This window comes from Eucyclogobius newberryi, unplaced genomic scaffold, assembly GCF_026437365.1.
Source record: "Eucyclogobius newberryi isolate DKJ021-1_F unplaced genomic scaffold, fEucNew1.0.hap1 SCAF_12, whole genome shotgun sequence".
Taxonomy (NCBI): domain Eukaryota; kingdom Metazoa; phylum Chordata; class Actinopteri; order Gobiiformes; family Gobiidae; genus Eucyclogobius; species Eucyclogobius newberryi.
This window is the reverse complement of record NW_027315746.1, coordinates 28,659,675-28,677,869: the sequence shown is the minus strand read 5'-3', so window position 1 is coordinate 28,677,869 and position 18,195 is coordinate 28,659,675. Positions and strand designations below refer to the sequence as shown.

The window sequence follows — 18,195 nt, the reverse complement described above, 5'->3', positions numbered from 1 at the left end:
TTGCAGAACAATCGGATTATTAAAAAACAATTAAAATACAACTTTGACTAAACTAGCAAGGTTAAAAGCTCATTAAAGATTCTGCATATGTCCCCTTTAAAATATATATAGAAAAATTACACAATATACACTCCTTTTGTCAATTGAAAATATGTTTTATTCTGTAGAAAACCGGTTCAAAAATAACATCATTGTCATCTCTACAGCGATGCACAATTGTAAATAAATGTATGTAAAAGAGTTGCATGGATGATTCTTTGGCGTGGTTAGCCTGTTGAGTCAGTCACAGTACAAAGTAAACTGATGCCACGGACTGAACAAAAGGACATCAAAATGAGACATTAGCAACACTTTTCCACTTTGCTTGATAACCTCCAGAGATTAAAATAATATTTGCAAGAAAATAAACAAAAATTGCATGATAGAACACTTTTGACAGAGCATTAATACTTTGATGTTAAATAGTTAAGTCAGCATTTGACAATGCCTAAATATGTCCCAAGGTGGTTTATTAGCAATTAAAAAATTAAAAAAAGAATAAAGTTCAGGATCATCTGACCTCAGAAGTTTCTGATAGCAGAATGGTTTTAAAGATTTTAAGATGCTAAAGTAAATTCCAAACTTGACGTTAATGTAAAAAGGATTCTGACACTATAGTGAGATAAATGTAATTCACCAGTAGTGACTAAGCAGGATATTGGGTTGTTCCACTGCTCTTTTGTTAACGTTTTGGTCCTGGATAATACATCACTATGATTCATCTAGCAAATAGCGGTTGCTTTTTGACGTTTGAACCCAAACTCTATCGTTATCTGGGAAAGATTATAATATTGAACCCTAGTTTTAACTTATTTTTCTTCTGAAATTTATTTTGCCAACTTTGCAAATGAAATTAAAACATGAAATAAATTTCAATCCCTATGATTATAGCGTAAAATAATTACAAAGTCTCTGCTTAGAACTTGACTTGTATTGGCTTTAGAAGTGAGAACTTTTAGACTGAGATACAAAATGCTGCCTTGTTTCAAAGCTAAATATTAAGTGCAAGCACTTACTAATTAAAAGTAAAAGGCTATAATAATAATAAATGTAGCATAACTCTATATAAAATAATAACACATTTTGCAGCAGCACAACACCTAGCATCACAAACAAAAGAGACAGATGCTAAAGAATGTTCGCATGTCATTAAGTTCAGTTATTGGAAGCTGTCCAAAAAGGCAAATAGTGGCCAAAGCAATGATGATTTCTTCCCGATCGAACGGTCCAAAGGCAATAGCGAGGTACAGACAAAATGAGGGGAGTCGTTGGCAAAATGTCTTATGAAGCAGTGACTCCTTCCCACTCCACCAGGTACTGCACTCTCCCATCCAGAGTGACTCTGCGGGCCAACACTTTGTACCTCTCCCCACAGGCCAGGCGCCCCGCTGGACCAAAATAGCTGCTGATGGAGCTCCGGAGATGGGACATCTGGCTGTTTGGGTCCATGCCATGGATTATGTCCGTGGAGTGGAGGCTGTGCAGGGGGCTGAGCAGCTCTGTAGCGCTGGGAAGAGGATCCACTTCACTAAGAGGAGCAGGGATCTCAGGGTTAGGGGGCGGTGCGGATCTCCTGGGACGACCACGCTTCCTTTTTAACGGCGGAGAGCTAAGAGGCGTGACGGGGGCTGGGCGAGTCTTGTTGGAACCACAAAGGCTGTGAAGGAATAAGAGGATCGGAAAATAAACACAAGTTTTTAAGTATATCTCAAGCTTCAGATTGCCTAAACGCCTCAGTGATGAATGCAATTCAGTATTGTCTTGTAATATATCTCTATTGAAAAGTGTTTATGGTATTAATAAGGCTTATTCATTATCATAATCTGCTGACGTGATCAGATCTTTGTGTATATAAAGATATGCATACAACACACTAGTGCAATTCTACAGCCTGGTGACTATACTAATTATCCTTATGTTTTAACCTTTTTCCGCCCCACGTATCTGCACTGCAGTTGTGATCTCACTTTCCGGTCCAGCGTAAATTCCATCGGTTTAAAATGCGTATGATAGGTTTTTACAATGTTCTAATTTTGACTTTATTTGGGGGTATTTATACCTGTTGTAGATATAAATTATAGTTTTACACCAATCAAGTATTTTTGGAGAAGATATTGAATCTTTTGATATCTGTAGAAAATTACAGGAGTCACATCACACTAGGGACACTCATTCCAGTCGAGGTTTATGCAAAATGTATGCAAACATTAATTCAACAAAATAAAAAGGTGCTCTCATATTTTGAACTGTCAAATAAAAAAGATACTGTCACATTAGATGAATTTTTGCCCAGTTTTGCTGGGTAATTTCCTAGTGTGATGTCATCAGTTACAAACAGGGAATGAAATTATAAACCTAAACAATTTGCTATTCTGGGATAAAATGTTGATAATTTTTTAGCAAAATTCCAATTGTATTTATCTTAACTGCATTTTAGTTCAATGAGTCGTCCGACCTGTGAGAGGCACTTTATATGGAGAGCGAGGGAAAAGTCTTCGTAGATTGATTTGTGTAAAATATCCGATGTTCATGTGACCCAGTCAACAATGCACCGATTTCCCCGGCGGCATAAAAAAGGCTTTTTAGTCTGTGTCGAACTTATTTCCTCTGGAGGTCGTATAAACAAAAATACATGTGCATTGTAGTGTGGATATCAAAAAAATAAATTGTTTTAAATAAGTGAGGTCCTGATCCAAATGTTTGCGTTCGAGTGTGTCACATGTCACTGTGCTCACAGCCGATTGGTCCATATTGTTTTTTATAACTCTAATCCAGATCTCATCCTGGTCCAGAGTAGGAGCCGTGTGGAGCCGGTTACTAAGGTGATGTACACTGAACTAAACCAAACGTCTGGAGTTTGCTCCAACTAAACCTGAATTTAGCCCAAACTCAAACTAAACCGGCTTCGAGAGTCGTAACGTCATTTATGTCCGAATGAATGCAGTGTGCAGGATTTATGTACTCTGGGCTGCTCCCACTCCAAGAAATTGTTTTCATTCATATTGTCGGTGATACAATAAGGAAGTCCTAATGTGTATCTAGGGTAAAATGTCAGATGACCAACGTCAGTGAAATAAAGTAAAGTGAAATGAGTAATAAAGCTTCTATAAAATGCTCTGTCCTGGCATTCTTAAAGGCAAGGATTAAAAGAATTGGATGCACCATAATCACAACATGAGGAGCAAGCAGATCCTACAAGAGCATTTATGCATAAGACCTACCTCGATGGTCTTGAAATGCTAGTTGAGGTAGTTTCTGAGGTGCTCAAAGCTCCTATAGATTCCACATCTGATGTTCGACACAAAGGCCGGTCACTCCTGGTAAACACAAAACAAACTGCATTATGATGATAGCATTTACTCATTTAGAATAGGAAGTAGTCTTTACAACAGCATTTTAGGACAAAATCTGTTTAACTTACTTGATAGCAGGGAATCGATCCCTTGAATGGGACTCTAAAGGCTTTCTCATTTCCTGTACATCAATAGTAAAAGTATTAGTGCAGAGTAGTAAAACGGTATGTGTACAGCTCTGTCCATGTTGTAGTAGTAAATTCACACACACCTGGGACAAGTGTGTGCTGGCGCGCTGGGGCCGTGGCTCCACACAGTGCCTTTCCTGCTTCCTCTTTTTCTTCTTTTTCTTCTTCTTCTTCTCTGTGCCGTTGGTTAACGAGTGGACGTCTCTGCTAAAACAAAAACAAGTTAAATTTAGCAGGACTTACAAGCAGTGTTTCCCCCAGCCCCATTTAGCGCAGCGGGCCGTTACACCCTTATCCTGAATCAACCAAAAGCCGCAACACTGCCCTTAATTTATCTGCTGTGCGTAGCGGCAGATACCTTAAAAATCCCAAAAGGACCAAGAAATCGATAAAATCTTATCAAATTAAGCCTGGGGTTGTTGATATAATCCCAGAAATTATGTTTTAAAAGGAATAATAGAGAATTTTTTGCCAATTTGAGAACTCAAGCAACTGTTAGTCCCTTTTAGCAGCAGCCGCGCTGCTACACATGCGTTTGTTTATGAGCGCTGCGGATCGCATCATCTCTCGTCTCCACAAATTTCCGTCTCTTCTGAGCTCGAACACAGTCTCTCTCTCGTCCCTCGGCCATTTTTGTACTGTACACTGAAGATTGGCAGAAGTTGTGCTACTCATTCCAGTATCCACTGCTGGAAGGTTTTGTTTTTGGTAAAATATAGTTGTCTGCTAAGAAGGTATCATTGTAGATCAAAAGTATTCGTGCATCATTATTCCAATTACATTTCTTTTTTCCAGACTGCAGAGCTCAGAATAAGCAGTTCATCGCAAAATGCAACGTAATTTCTGTCAAATGCGATTCATTAGTCAGAAGAAAGTGTTGTTGATTAGTAGCTTTTGTGATACAAAAATTGTGTTCAATTGTATAACCAAAGCGCCTAAAAAAGCACTGATCACTCGTCAATTGATCGTCAACAACGGCATGACACAATGTAGGATGCTGTGTTGACTTGACCAGGTCCCGCTGCTGTCACGCCACGTCTGAAAACGGGAGAGCGGGAGGAGCCACCTCCTACACATAGTTATTGTCGTGAGATTAGCGAGATGTGGCGCTCGTCAAAGCCCCTCGTCGCCCTCCGTCCCGTGCGCTGGTGGCTCCTCACGCTCTCCCGTTTTCAGACTAGAACAGGCTTCTGAGAACCCCAAGGATGTCGAATTCAAATGGGTCAAACTCACTCATGTCCAGGACAAAACCAAGACGTGTTGTGTCTGGAAAAATCCAGACCCGTAAGAGAAGTCAGTCATTCTGACACAAGCAGCTCATCGTCATGACGAGTCTGGTAATATGTAACTTGTGAGTATAAAGGCAATTAATATGTAAATGAGATATGCAAATAGTCATCTGATGATGATGACATGGAAGAAAGTTGTAAATAAGGCCATCTGACTTGGTGTTGCCGTAATTAATTTGAATTTTGAAAAAGTGTTTGAAAGTTCATTTGTTAAGAGTTTTTTGTTTGAATAGAATATTTACAAATACATTTGAAATAAATAATCTTGTTACATCAATGGAAACTTATCAAATTGCTCTGCAAATAAAAAAAAAATGAACTGATTGTTTAGCAACGCTGCTATACAAGAGAAAATCCTTAATCTGAGCCCTGGACTGTGAGAGGTTTCTCTGCTCTTAACAGAGTTAAAACAGACCTTAGGAACCGGATGTCCCCGGATGTGCCCTTTATGTAGGGAGGTTTGCCCTTTTTTTAAATCCCACTACGCCCTTCTGAAATCCTGGGGGAAACACTGACAAGAAATAACAGATGTACATCACGCTTGAAATCTTTTGCCGCAGATAGATACAGTTGGCTAAAACTTTCCGTTGATTCAAAAGGAAACGCAACCTTTCCCTCTTTTAAAGACTGGAGGACTAATTCAAGTCGAGTCACAACTGTAAAAGTAAATGTTCTGTAGATGTTGAAGTACAGCAGGTGGTGCTAGCCTTGTGCTAGCATTCAGCCCATGGCCACAGTTAGCATTCTTGAAAATTAAAATTTGGACCACCCGATTCTTCTCCATGTGTTTGTGTCTATATTTGGCCCATAAATGTATATCCTAAAGTCCACATTTTCTCTTGTAGTTCTAACAGTGTGTGACAGAGCAGCTCTTCTACATTAGCTTTCATGTAAAAAAAAATGAAGATAAACTTGTACGTAAACAGCAGAAAAGACTTAATTTCTTAACACTGTAACAAACCTGGAGTTGGACAGGGTCTTGGCGGACTTGCAGCCCTTTATGGTGATCTCGTGCGAGGCCCTCTCCATCATGCGGCCCGCGGGCTCGTCGGCGTTGGGAGGCGCGGGGGGGAAGCGGATCCTCAGCCCGTACCAGTGCTTCTTTTTCTTCACCTCTTTACCGGACATGAACCTGCCCCATTCAATGCAGATGATCAGGATGTTAGAGAGAACAGAACACAATGGACATTAGAGATACGACGCTCTACACTCGAGGCGGAAACTTACATGCTGGGATTATTGGTGAGCGCTTCCAAAACATATTCAAATCGCTCTGATCTGGGAGTATCAGCCAGCTGTAGACAGACAAGAAGGCATGTGATAAAACAAACATGTACAGTTCAGTGTTCACAACAGTTTTATGAAACATACCTTATGCATTATTCAGGCTTTTTATTTAAGTTTTGGACATATTATATCATGTGTGGGGTAAATGGAATTGAACCCTACAAATTCATACAAAACCTCACTGCTGTAATTTGAGAGCTTAAAGAAGTTTAAATAAAGAAAACTCAAATAAAAAAAAAACACTTTAATAACTTTACTTCAGACTTGAGGAAGAAAATATTAAATTATGAAAGTCTGAAAGGTTACTGCTCAGAAAATATTGAAAAACATGTTTATTCAAAAATGAATTTAAATTGTGATTGATTAATCTGAGTAAAACATGTATGAGTCATTTTTCATCATATTGCCCAGCCCTAACTGACAAGTCTAAGTCTGAGTAAGTTCCCATCAACATACAGATTTAGTCGCACATGCCCCCAATTAGCAGAACATTACTGTGCCTCCTGTTCGCACACAAACTAACATTGTCAGAGCAGAGGAAGAGAGGGAGAGAGGAAGAGAGGGAGACAGAGAGGGAGACAGAGGGAGAGAGAGACAGAGGGAGAGAGAGACAGAGGGAGAGAGAGACAGAGGGAGAGAGAGACAGAGGGAGAGAGAGACAGAGGGAGAGAGAGACAGAGGGAGAGAGAGACAGAGGGAGAGAGAGACAGAGGGAGAGAGAGACAGAGGGAGAGAGGGAGAGAGGGAGAGAGAGACAGAGGGAGAGAGAGACAGAGGGAGAGAGAGACAGAGGGAGAGAGAGACAGAGGGAGAGAGAGACAGAGGGAGAGAGAGACAGAGGGAGAGAGAGACAGAGGGAGAGAGAGACAGAGGGAGAGAGGGAAGAGGCATTCCAGACAGAAATACTTGTGACATTAACTTTGCCCCTTCAGAGCCCCTCTCTTGCTTTTCGAGAGGAACATAAAAACTCACATGTATATACAGTAGATCCAGGTTTGGGCAAGTGAAAATTAAGACCTCACCTTTTAATTACTTTTTAATGCAACTTAAGAACATTTTATGCCATCGTTGCAAGAAAATGAATGAACACATTTTTTAAAGCTTGATTTATATTTAAAGAAGTTATTTAAATCACTAATATTATACAAAATATATTCATGCCATCTGATTAACTTTAAAAAAATATAGCTATGGGACAATTTTCTGTATGTGGATTTTAATGCAATATTAGTACTGTAGTTTAACATGAATATATTATGACAGAAAATTCGGTCTAGAATCTAAAATTACTACAAAAAAATACAAGCAAGCAGGATATGAAAAGTCAACATTTTAATACTTTTTTTTTAAAACTGAACTGCTTTTAAGACTGCCCTGATTAAGGCATTGTAATCATGTAAAAGAAGATGATACAATAACTGCTACCAGACATACATTTCTAAGAATGTATAAATGTGCTTACCTCTCCGAGCTGCAGCAGATCCCAGTTGTCGTTGATGTACACCATCAAGTCCAGCTCTGAGTCAAAATACTTCTTTTTGTGGATGACACTAAGGTTGTACAGGCTGAGGTGAGTCACATCCTCCCTGCAGAAAAACGCACACGTAACGTTATTATGAATCAGAGAAGAAACCCAATCATAAGGCCAGGGCTGGGAGGTACTGTCAAAATAAAACTCATTAGTTTTTTTTTTTTAAAGAGTATCATGAAAACAAATGTTAATCAAACAGAAATGTGTTAAAACATGTCTGTAAACATATTAGTTTAGGTTTAATTATCAGATGAATGCGATGTCTGTCAAATTAAATCACACAAAAGTGCAGACCCTTCCCTATAGCCTTATGTGAAAGTTTACAAGCAACTTCTATGTATTTATTTATAAACTGTAGTATGTTCTATATTCAAATCTAGCATTTCTTCAAAACAGTATTCTCAATATAATCTACAGTAAGTATTATGATCTACTGCCCACCTCAAATCGTAAGGCTACGCAAGAGTACACCATTTATTAAACCGCAAACTATTATTAAATGATTAAAAAGAGCTTGATAGTTTACCACGTCAGAGGCAGCCGAGTGAGGTACTCTGGTCCACGATTACAAACAGAGCACACAAACAGATAAAACCTGCAGAAAAGGAAAATAACATGAATACCACTAAAAACAACACTTTATTTTATAATGTAAAGCTCACCTGTCTCCATAGAGCATAGGCATTTGTAAACTGTGGAGACAGTCCTCGTGGAACCACTGCAGACACCGGCTGCACTGCATCATCTTCAGGTACCAGCTACAGGAAACAGAACGGACACGTATGAACTAGAGCTGCAAATGTATCTAAACTCCAGATAATAAAAACTAGAAACTCGTCTGAAACAGTAAAAAATAAATTTCACATCAACAGAACAAAATTAGAGCTTTCCTCAACAGTTTTAGAATGATCTTGAGCTTTACCAGAACTAGTGTAAAACCTCATGGTGACATAACAAAAGCAATATGATTCAGTAGGGCTGGATAGATCCAGTAATTTGATTACAAAAAGGCTTTGTTTAATTCACATATTGAATTAAACCCGCATTAATCTGTGGCTCGCAGAGGGCCTGGAACGACTTGTGGCGCTTTTGTGTCACATGCAGCAACTAAAGCACAACAGAGGAGAGAGCGGTGCGTTTTAAACTCACGAGTGTGACTGGAAACAGAGTTTAGTTGTGTGAAAGAGCCAGAGGGCCACGATTATGAAACAGAAACTCTGGGACGAAGACACGGAGGCTAAAGTGAACGGCACACAGCGCTAATGCACCAGGATCACTGGTCTCACTCAACATAAAGTTTTACAAACAAGTTTCTTATTTTAAAAGGTCCCATAACATGCAAAATCGACTTTTCAGAGCTTTTAACCTTCTTACATTGCTATTTGTGCTTCATATATGTACCCAGAGTGTTTTTTTGATTGATTCCCGCAGTGTTTAGCTATAGTACAGACTATCTCCTTTCCTCGAATCTCCAAACTGACGGGCGGTGAGGCAAGACCGCGTCATAAGGGCAAGCACGCGTCACCATCCCCCCCCGGGTTGATGAGGGGGTCCAAAGTCTGGGTGATATTTCTTAACCATTATGTTAAGGAGGTTGCACAACCCTTATTATTATCAATTATACACTTAGGATAGACTACGAAACGTGAAAAAAGCATGTTATGGCACCTTTAAGTTATGTGACAGAAACGCAAATTAATTCATAACTACTATAACTGTTTACAGTCTGTGAAAAGCTAATTAGTCCTTTATATGTTTATTCTAAGTTTGGACTGGAGAAGTGAAATGTTGCCGTTTTGGGGACAAACTTATGAGAACTTAAGAATAAAAAAAGGTTTAATTTTAAGCAGAAACCCGTTTTTGTTGTTTGTTTATTACTATGAACTATAACGTTTATTTATAAAAAAAAAAGTTGCTTTTAATGTGCTTTTAAAAAATGGCTTATCAAAAGTACACAACAGATTACTCGATTAATCGAAGACAATAATGGATAGATTATTCCATGACTAAAATAATCGATAGTTGCAGCCCTATTATTTAGTGTTGAAAATTACATTTCATTGTCTAAAAAACTGTTATTAATACTCATTGTGGTATCAAAATCGGTTTCAAGCTTATTGCTTAGTTTGCGGTTTGATTATGGAGACAGCACTGATTCATATCAGATACTAATGTAGCAATCACATTAAACAGTATTATAAAAGGTCAAATTCACTTTAAATGGATATCATAATGTCAGATGTTTTAAAAAGAAATATCATCAATACCATTTCATCTTTATTTTTTTGTTTTGAGTGAATAGGATAGAATTCCGACAGCTCAGTTTTAAACTACAGGGATTCTAGAATGTTCTGTTGGGCCGTTTCCCTCCCCAACCCACAGTCATGTCACTGTACGACCCAACAGAAGGGGAAACATTTGTACCATTTATGACATAATGTTCTGGACAGTGCAAAAATGGCTGCACGTGCTCTGGCAAAGGGGTGTTCGGTGTTGCACTTACTCTCCCTGACCGCCGCAGTAACAGTAACACTGCTGCATGTTGGTCTTGTGGCCTGGGTTCCACACCAGCTCATTGGAGTCGTATGGAAAAGACAGACGCAGGCTGGAGTTCTCCATCTCCACAGGCTCGGGGTCATGATAGCGCGTGGCCACTCTGCGATGGGAGCCCGCCCTCTGCAACAGCACAACAGGAATCCACAAACGTGTGCCCAATTACAATTAAAAAGTTGTATTTAAAAGTTACGGCTGCAAACTAGAGCGTAGTGAAAAGGTGGCTGTTTAAACATTAACCTCGTTTGTCTGATCAGTAAATAGAAACCATCCCTCCTGAATGTGTTACGAACCTCATCCAGTGTTTTAACATAAATCTGAATGTGGGAAAGGAGGACGGGTTCAGGTTCTAGTGCATTTCAGAAAGTATATCTGATTAATTAGTAATAGTACGACTTTTCTTACGTCTTAAAAAAGGGCCTGAATCTGATTTTTACTGTTTTCAAATGACATCATGCATCGCTCAATTACTTAAATGCATTCCAAGCATCCCACATATTTGCAGCAATCGGTTCATGAGCACTTTTCACAGTCAGTTTTGCTGTTTCTGTTAGCTTTACAGACATTAGCATGCTAGCGGTGTATTTCCCTTGCTTCTCGAGGATAAAACGCTCTATAATCAGACAGAGAAAGCGCCGGGGTCTCATTTTCACCCAGACAGACGCTTTTACAATATATCTGTGCTGGGTCAAAACAGATTATACTTTATTACATGCAAAAAAAAAAACATCAGGTAAATAAACTAGTTCTGTTTGTCACGTAAAAACTGTAAACGTCAGGTACAACCCCTTTAAGAGAGAATCACAGTAGACTAGAGCACCATGCTGTTTAGAGCGATTCACAGCAGTCTACTTTAAAGCTATTTGTAATAGTAAGTCAAATATACTACTACTCCTCTTCCTAAAAAACTATTTTTTCATAGTCCTCACCCCAGCTCATATAGTCAGATGAAAAGTGGATTACACTCCAATAGTTTTCACACCTAAACTAACGATTCTGTCGACTGTGTACCTTGGATAAGCACTCAGAGCAGAGCCATTTGGCGTCAGAGTCGATGACAGCGGCGTCAATAATGGGCGTGTGGCACAGCTGATGGTAACCTTAGTAACACAACAGAACATGGAAGGTAAACACTAGATCAACGTGATGGGGATAACGGGGAGGGGGGGACCGCACCTTGTCCACACTGGTCACAAATGACTATCTCGTTTGGCTCTTCGGAGGTTTCATCCTGACAAATGGAGCACACGATGTCCTCATCTTCCTCGTCCTCGTCGTCTTCGTCGCCTGAAAATGGGACAGCGCTGGTGAATAAATACTGTTAAACTGCTATTGCTGCTAGTGTAAAAGTGTCATCTGTGCGTGTATACGTGGAATTATTCTAGGGCTGCTCAATATTAGGGCCGAATGTCAGACACATTACGCCGACATCTAGACCAACTCTGTTACCTAGGACGCGCATCTACAATTTACAGTGACCACGTGCGTCAAGAATGCGTCTGGCAATTAATAAAGGGTTTTTAAATCACAATCAGGCAATAGCATTGGTATGAAATGGAATATGATAACTGAAATGTTTAATGGGTAACACAGTTTGTACAGTGACACGCCTCATCTGACTGGGTATGTGACTCCTCTCCTCCAATAGTCTCTGCTCGTGGTCCTGCGCTCCTCTCTGCTCTGCGCTCCTCTCCCCTCTCGGCTCCTCGTCCTGCGCTCCTCTCCCCTCTCGGCTCCTCGTCCTGCGCTCCTCTCCCCGCTCGTGGTCCTGTGGCGCTCGCGCTCCCCTCTCCTCTCTGCTCTGCGCTCCTCTCCCCTCTCCGCTCCTCGTCCTGCGCTCCTCTCACCTCTCCGCTCCTCGTCCTGCGCTCCTCTCCGCTCCTCTCCCCTCCTCGTCCTGCGCTCCTCTCCGCTCCTCTCCCCTCTCCTCTCTGCTCTGCGCTCCTCTCCCCTCTCCGCTCCTCGTCCTGCGCTCCTCTCACCTCTCCGCTCCTCGTCCTGCGCTCCTCTCCGCTCCTCTCCCCTCCTCGTCCTGCGCTCCTCTCCGCTCCTCTCCCCTCCTCGTCCTGCGCTCCTCTCCCCTCCTCGTCCTGCGCTCCTCTCCGCTCCTCGTCCTGCGCTCCTCTCCGCTCCTCTCCCCTCCTCGTCCTGCGCTCCTCTCCGCTCCTCTCCCCTCCTCGTCCTGCGCTCCTCTCCCCTCTCCGCTCCTCGTCCTGCGCTCCTCGTCCTGCGCTCCTCGTCCTGCGCTCCTCTCCCCTCTCCGCTCCTCGTCCTGCGCTCCTCTCCCCTCTCCGCTCCTCGTCCTGCGCTCCTCTCCCCTCTCCGCTCCTCGTCCTGCGCTCCTCTCCCCTCTCCGCTCCTCGTCCTGCGCTCCTCTCCCCTCTCCGCTCCTCGTCCTGCGCTCCTCTCCCCTCTCCGCTCCTCGTCCTGCGCTCCTCTCCCCTCTCCGCTCCTCGTCCTGCGCCCCTCGCCCCTCTCCCCGCTCCTCGTCCTGCGCCCCTCTCCCCGCTCCTCGTCCTGCGCCCCTCTCCCCGCTCCTCTCCCCGCGCCCCTCTCCCCGCTCGTGGTCCTGCGCCCCTCTCCCCGCTCCTGCGCTCGTGGTCCTGCGCTCCCCTCTCCGCTCCTGCGCTCGTGGTCCTGCGCTCCCCTCTCCGCTCCTGCGCTCGTGGTCCTGCGCTCCCCTCTCCGCTCCTGGTCCTGCGCTCCCCTCTCCGCTCCTGGTCCTGCGCTCCCCTCTCCGCTCCTGCGCTCCCCTCTCCGCTCCTGCGCTCCCCTCTCCGCTCCTGCGCTCCCCTCTCCGCTCCTGCGCTCCCCTCTCCTGCGCTCCCCTCTCCGCTCCTGCGCTCCCCTCTCCGCTCCTGCGCTCCCCTCTCCGCTCCTGCGCTCCCCTCTCCGCTCCTGCGCTCCCCTCTCCGCTCCTGCGCTCCCCTCTCCGCTCCTGCGCTCCCCTCTCCGCTCCTGCGCTCCCCTCTCCGCTCCTGCGCTCCCCTCTCCGCTCCTGCGCTCCCCTCTCCGCTCCCCTCTCCTGCGCTCCCCTCTCCGCTCCTGCGCTCCCCTCTCCCCTCCCCTCTCCTGCGCTCCCCTCTCCGCTCCCGCGCTCCCCTCTCCGCTCCCGCGCTCCCCTCTCCGCTCCCGCGCTCCCCTCTCCGCTCCCGCTCTCCGCTCTCGCGCTCCCCTCTCGCGCTCCCCTCTCCCCTCGTGGTCCCGCGCTCCCCTCTCCACTCGTGGTCCCGCGCTCCCCTCTCCGCTCGTGGTCCCGCGCTCCCCTCTCCGCTCGTGGTCCCGCGCTCCCCTCTCCGCTCGTGGTCCCGCGCTCCCCTCTCCGCTCGTGGTCCCGCGCTCCCCTCTCCGCTCGTGGTCCCGCGCTCCCCTCTCCGCTCGTGGTCCCGCGCTCCCCTCTCCGCTCGTGGTCCCGCGCTCCCCTCTCCGCTCGTGGTCCCGCGCTCCCCTCTCCGCTCGTGGTCCTGCGCTCCCCTCTCCGCTCGTGGTCCTGCGCTCCTCTCTGCTCGTGGTCCTGCGCTCCTCTCTGCTCGTGGTCCTGCGCTCCTCTCTCACACGCTTTCTCACTTCAGTATTTAGCAATTGCCTCCACAGCCGCGTCATGAGGCGAAAATACCAAACATTACATTCACCTGTTAATAAAAACATTATTGCTAGCTGAAGTTCATTCTTGCCACTGCAGCATCTGTCAAAAATGGACTCATGTCTATTTACACATCTACCTATATATATTCTTGTATGTGGCAGACGTGCTGGAGTTGATCTGCTTTTAGGGTAAATTTCTTCTGTCATATTAGGGTAAAAAAAAGCCTAAGTCAAAGTTTAGAAACATTCGCAGCAACTAAAGTATTACATGATAAAACAAAATTACTGAAATATTGTTCAAATTCTGCATAAAAATTCAATGAGAACATGGATTTCTCGTTTCTTCTTCCTATTGGACGGCATGTGCGGACAGGTTCTCAACTGTAAACTGCCAGGCACAACAACGAGCAGATAGGACCAGACCTGGGTGTGGACGGTGCAACAGTCATGGAGCATTGATTACCAACCGAGAACGACCAATAACTGCAATGGCCTAGAATAAGATAAGCCTATGGAATATCTCTAAGTCAGTGTATCAGTATGTGGATGATAAGGTTAGACAGAGAATACATACCCATACCTGTCTGGATGTCCTTCCAGAGCACCCAGGACTTGGAGCGATCTTCAAACACCACGAAACACCGCTGCTTTTCATGGTCAATCTGAAAGTGAAGGGAGAGAATATAGTCAGTGTCATTTTAGTTACCATCAAGAAGCAATTTTTGTGGACAGCACCGGTTTTGTTATTAGACATCTACAAACCACTATATATTTTTTTAAATAAAGCAGCAACTAACAATTATTGTAGAAGCAGTCAAGTCAGCGATTATTTTATTGATTAGTCGACTAGTCACACGACCATTTCTGTTGTACATTTACAAATGAATTGTATTATTAGTAAAAAAATATATATATAAGAAATGATTTATTCTTTTTTGAATAATACCACTGTATTTTGATATAACAAAGTGTGTGTTTTAAGTCTGTAGTAGTCCAGAATATGATTTAAAGATGTAATTATTTAAAAATAAATTGTTGCTTTTCAAAAATGCATGTGATTTTTGTACAGGGCATAATCTAGTCTTCACTTCAATAAAAAATGCATTGATTTTATTTATCTATACAGGGAAAACCCAATGAGAAAACCGGTTCCGGTTAAAACACAACATAAGATAAACAACACACACAGGATTTTAAAACACAATTAAAAAATTCAATATGAGATACATTTATATAAAACAAGTGCATCGGCACTGCGGGTAGTCCTAGACCAGTGTTTCAAAATCATTTAAAGGCATAAAATGATTTAATTTAAAAAGATTGCTCCTGGATGTGTGGTTTCAAAAGTGTTGTGAATAGTAAATAAATCTCATTTCTAATTGCAGTAGTAATGTGTGTGTATTATAGTTGCATATTGGTGAATGGTTCCTCCTTACTTTGGTGTAAACTCTACATGTGACGCCTTTGTAACTGACCTTTGTAACAGTCCCCAGGTAGAAGAGTCCATCAGTCCAGCGGGCGAGAACGTCCTGTCCCTCGGAGAACCTGTCTCCATACTCATGTGGGGACAGGGACCGAGGCCCCTGCTGCCCATGGGACACTGGCGAGTGCTGATGGAGGGCAAGGTGGTCCACAACGCCGGAGTCTCTGCAGATAACATACACCGATATGAAGTTATAAAGGCATAAAGGCCAATGTTAATGGCATCCTCACTATTTGTATAGAAACGCAGGCCCAAATAACACAGTTCTATACAACCTAAATAACCTGATATTTATCATCGTGTGTAGGGATGAACAAATTGAGGGAAAAAAAAATCAAATTTGCTATTAGATGTGATGTATGTTTATGTTACGTGTTATGTGCACTGTAAACAACTGTAAGAGCCCTAACAGAGAGAAGATTGAAATATACACTAATGGAAGAATCCCATGATTTCCGACATCTATCTTCTTGTATTCTCACCCCATCTCCCTCAGAGTTGCCAAATTCACTTCACTTTCTGTAGCAAATTTGGATAGCATTTTTTATTTGGGGGGGGCATTAAGTTGCTTTTTTTTTTTTTTCAAAGGCTGTGTCAGATGCCCTTCTGTGCACTAAAGTAAACAATTTAGCAGTGTATTTTCCTCACTGCTTAAAACCCCCTGAAACAACAGGTGATAATGTCCATAAACAGCTAACTAGACTGAGTACATACTGCATTCATGGCAAAAGATTCAATAAAAAAAAAAATAAAAAATTGTGAGTGAGATTGTGAGTTCATTTAACATACAGCACAGAAAAACAACTTTAATTCATCTTAGTACATTATTCCTGGGCAAAAAATCAAACAAATGAAAGATAAATTGAGATTAGCCGAGATCTGGTAAGGATTATGTACTACTAGGATTACTAACTACGGGTAATTACTACCAGTACCAACTGTTACATCTGTATTTTAAAGGACACATATTTTGCTTTTACAGGTATTGGGTATAAAACTAAACCATAGGTAAATCATCATTTTACATTTCACTCTTTGTAAAATGTATCTAAAACAATTTAATAGAAACGGGTCCATTGACTTCCTGTTCAAAGCTGCAGCACTGATAAACCTCTTCACAGGGACATTTCATGTAATCCCTCATTTAAGTTTAAGAGACAAATTTAAGTTGTATTGTCTGGACTCGTTTTTTAGAAAAACAAAAAGTTTTTCTCATGACTATATGATGGGAGTCGAAACGTTTTCTTTTTCAGACGATACAACTGATTTTTTTCTAAAACAGCAGTTTGTCATGTTTTTTATTGTTGCTACATAACATTTTACACCCCAACAGGTCTTCAGTTGAAAATACTCTCAACTAAGCACAGGGATCTGGGGGCGGGGTTAGGGGGTAGGTGAAAACAGGGTAAAAAATTTGCACATTGTCATCAAGTTACAGGACAATCCAGGATTAACTCAAACATGCAGGAATCAATTGAATTACAACTTTGAGTAAGACAATGATGAGGAAACGCTGGGGGGAAACTCACTGAAATTGATTTAGCTTAATATTCCTCCTTGAATGGCTTTTTCAAACGACGAGACCACATTTGCCAACGATGACGCGGTTAATAAAACGCATATTTGACGTCACTTTATTGCTCTGTCAAAAATGTGAACATTAACCGGCAATTAAAATGGAATTCGATCGTTTTTTTTGTAAGTCATGTGTATTATTAGAGCGCTATATGTTGCACAAAGGCAGATAAAGTGCTACACCGATTATTCCAAACCCATTTGGAATGAAACGCAGTGAATGCTAATGCGGTAGCTTGACGGCTAGCATGAAGCCCCGGTGAGGTGGACCCACACCCCCATGATCGGAGTCAGACAAAACATGACAACAATACCTCATTGGGCTGATCCGCTTCTTCTCACACACACGGAACAAAACAAATAAGGAGGTCGTGGGTGTATTTCTCCCGGCGCTTTAGCAGTCGCAACTATCGCCAAAGTGCGCCGGAGAACCGCGGGGGGCTCATGCTCGGATCAGAAAATAACAAACGGTTCATATTGACCCTGTGCATTCGCCATTTTGGTTTCCCGCTGGTGCTCGGCGAGTGCATTCTGGGAAGCGGCGCTGCAGTCGTCCCACTTCTTTTTTCAAACATTTGAATCTGTAGGAAGGGCGTCACGGAGCACAACATGTACGCCCCTTTTAAAGAAAAAAGAGGGGTTTTAGATATATGTATCTGTTTTAAAACTTGTGTCGGTTAGTACATTATGATAAAGTGTCTTTCTAGAGGCCGCTAAAGACCTCTACACACTATCTACATTTCAAACGTTACATTGTCTTGAATATGACCTTGTCTAAAATATATATATTACTACTGTACTGTATGCTGCGTATGAATATATCCGCTTATGAAAGATAAAATAAAGCTATCTCGGCTCTTTACTGATACTTCCGGAAGTTACATTCCTGGGACTGATCTAGGTTTGGTCTGCTAAGGAATCGGACACACTTTTGATAAAATATGCGCAGATTATAAACGCAAGGCTTTATTTCCCAGATGGGTGAAATGTGGTTAAAAATTAAAAGGTTTTATTCAATAATTCAAATGTTCTTTCAAAATAAAGTGAATGTGCGTTCAAAAAGTGCTTTGCGGAGCAGACGCAGCGCTGGACCTCCTGTAGCTCTAGCGTCCTCCTATGGTGACTGCGTTCACCAGTGACACCTACTTCTATTTACGATACAATTGAGAACAAGACCGCTTTATCGTACTCATACAATTAATTCAGATAAGTAAATGTAGCAGATATAATTACGATGAAATAGCCATATGAATTATAACATTAGGCATACGATAAAGCATACAATAAAAACAAATGTCAGCCTCTCCAATTGTATAAGTGTACTCATTAAAACCTGTTTTAATTTGTCTAAAAGTTTCTTTTCTCAGTTTCC

At 42.5% G+C, this 18,195-nt stretch overlaps 1 protein-coding gene across 4 annotated transcripts; it reads right to left on the bottom strand.

The window, feature by feature from the left end:
- Nucleotides 1-134: 134 nt before the first annotated feature.
- On the bottom strand, nucleotides 135-17,366 carry mtf2 (metal response element binding transcription factor 2). Of its 4 annotated transcripts, none has more exons than XM_072441820.1 (15): nucleotides 17,138-17,366; nucleotides 15,241-15,412; nucleotides 14,340-14,427; nucleotides 11,357-11,467; nucleotides 11,192-11,280; nucleotides 10,131-10,303; nucleotides 8,290-8,385; nucleotides 8,154-8,222; nucleotides 7,559-7,682; nucleotides 6,037-6,104; nucleotides 5,771-5,941; nucleotides 3,604-3,727; nucleotides 3,461-3,513; nucleotides 3,261-3,356; nucleotides 135-1,696 (listed from the first exon to the last, which is right to left on the bottom strand). In XM_072441820.1, the coding sequence occupies exons 1-15, from the start codon at nucleotides 17,140-17,142 to the stop codon at nucleotides 1,321-1,323; spliced, it is 1,815 nt and encodes a 604-aa protein (XP_072297921.1). In that variant the 5' UTR covers nucleotides 17,143-17,366; the 3' UTR covers nucleotides 135-1,320. The 4 variants fall into 4 exon arrangements, with proteins under 4 accessions (XP_072297921.1, XP_072297923.1, XP_072297924.1 ...); XM_072441822.1 differs by having other exon boundaries at nucleotides 14,346-14,427; XM_072441823.1 differs by having other exon boundaries at nucleotides 3,604-3,724; nucleotides 14,346-14,427.
- Between the last annotated feature and the right edge of the window lie 829 nt (nucleotides 17,367-18,195).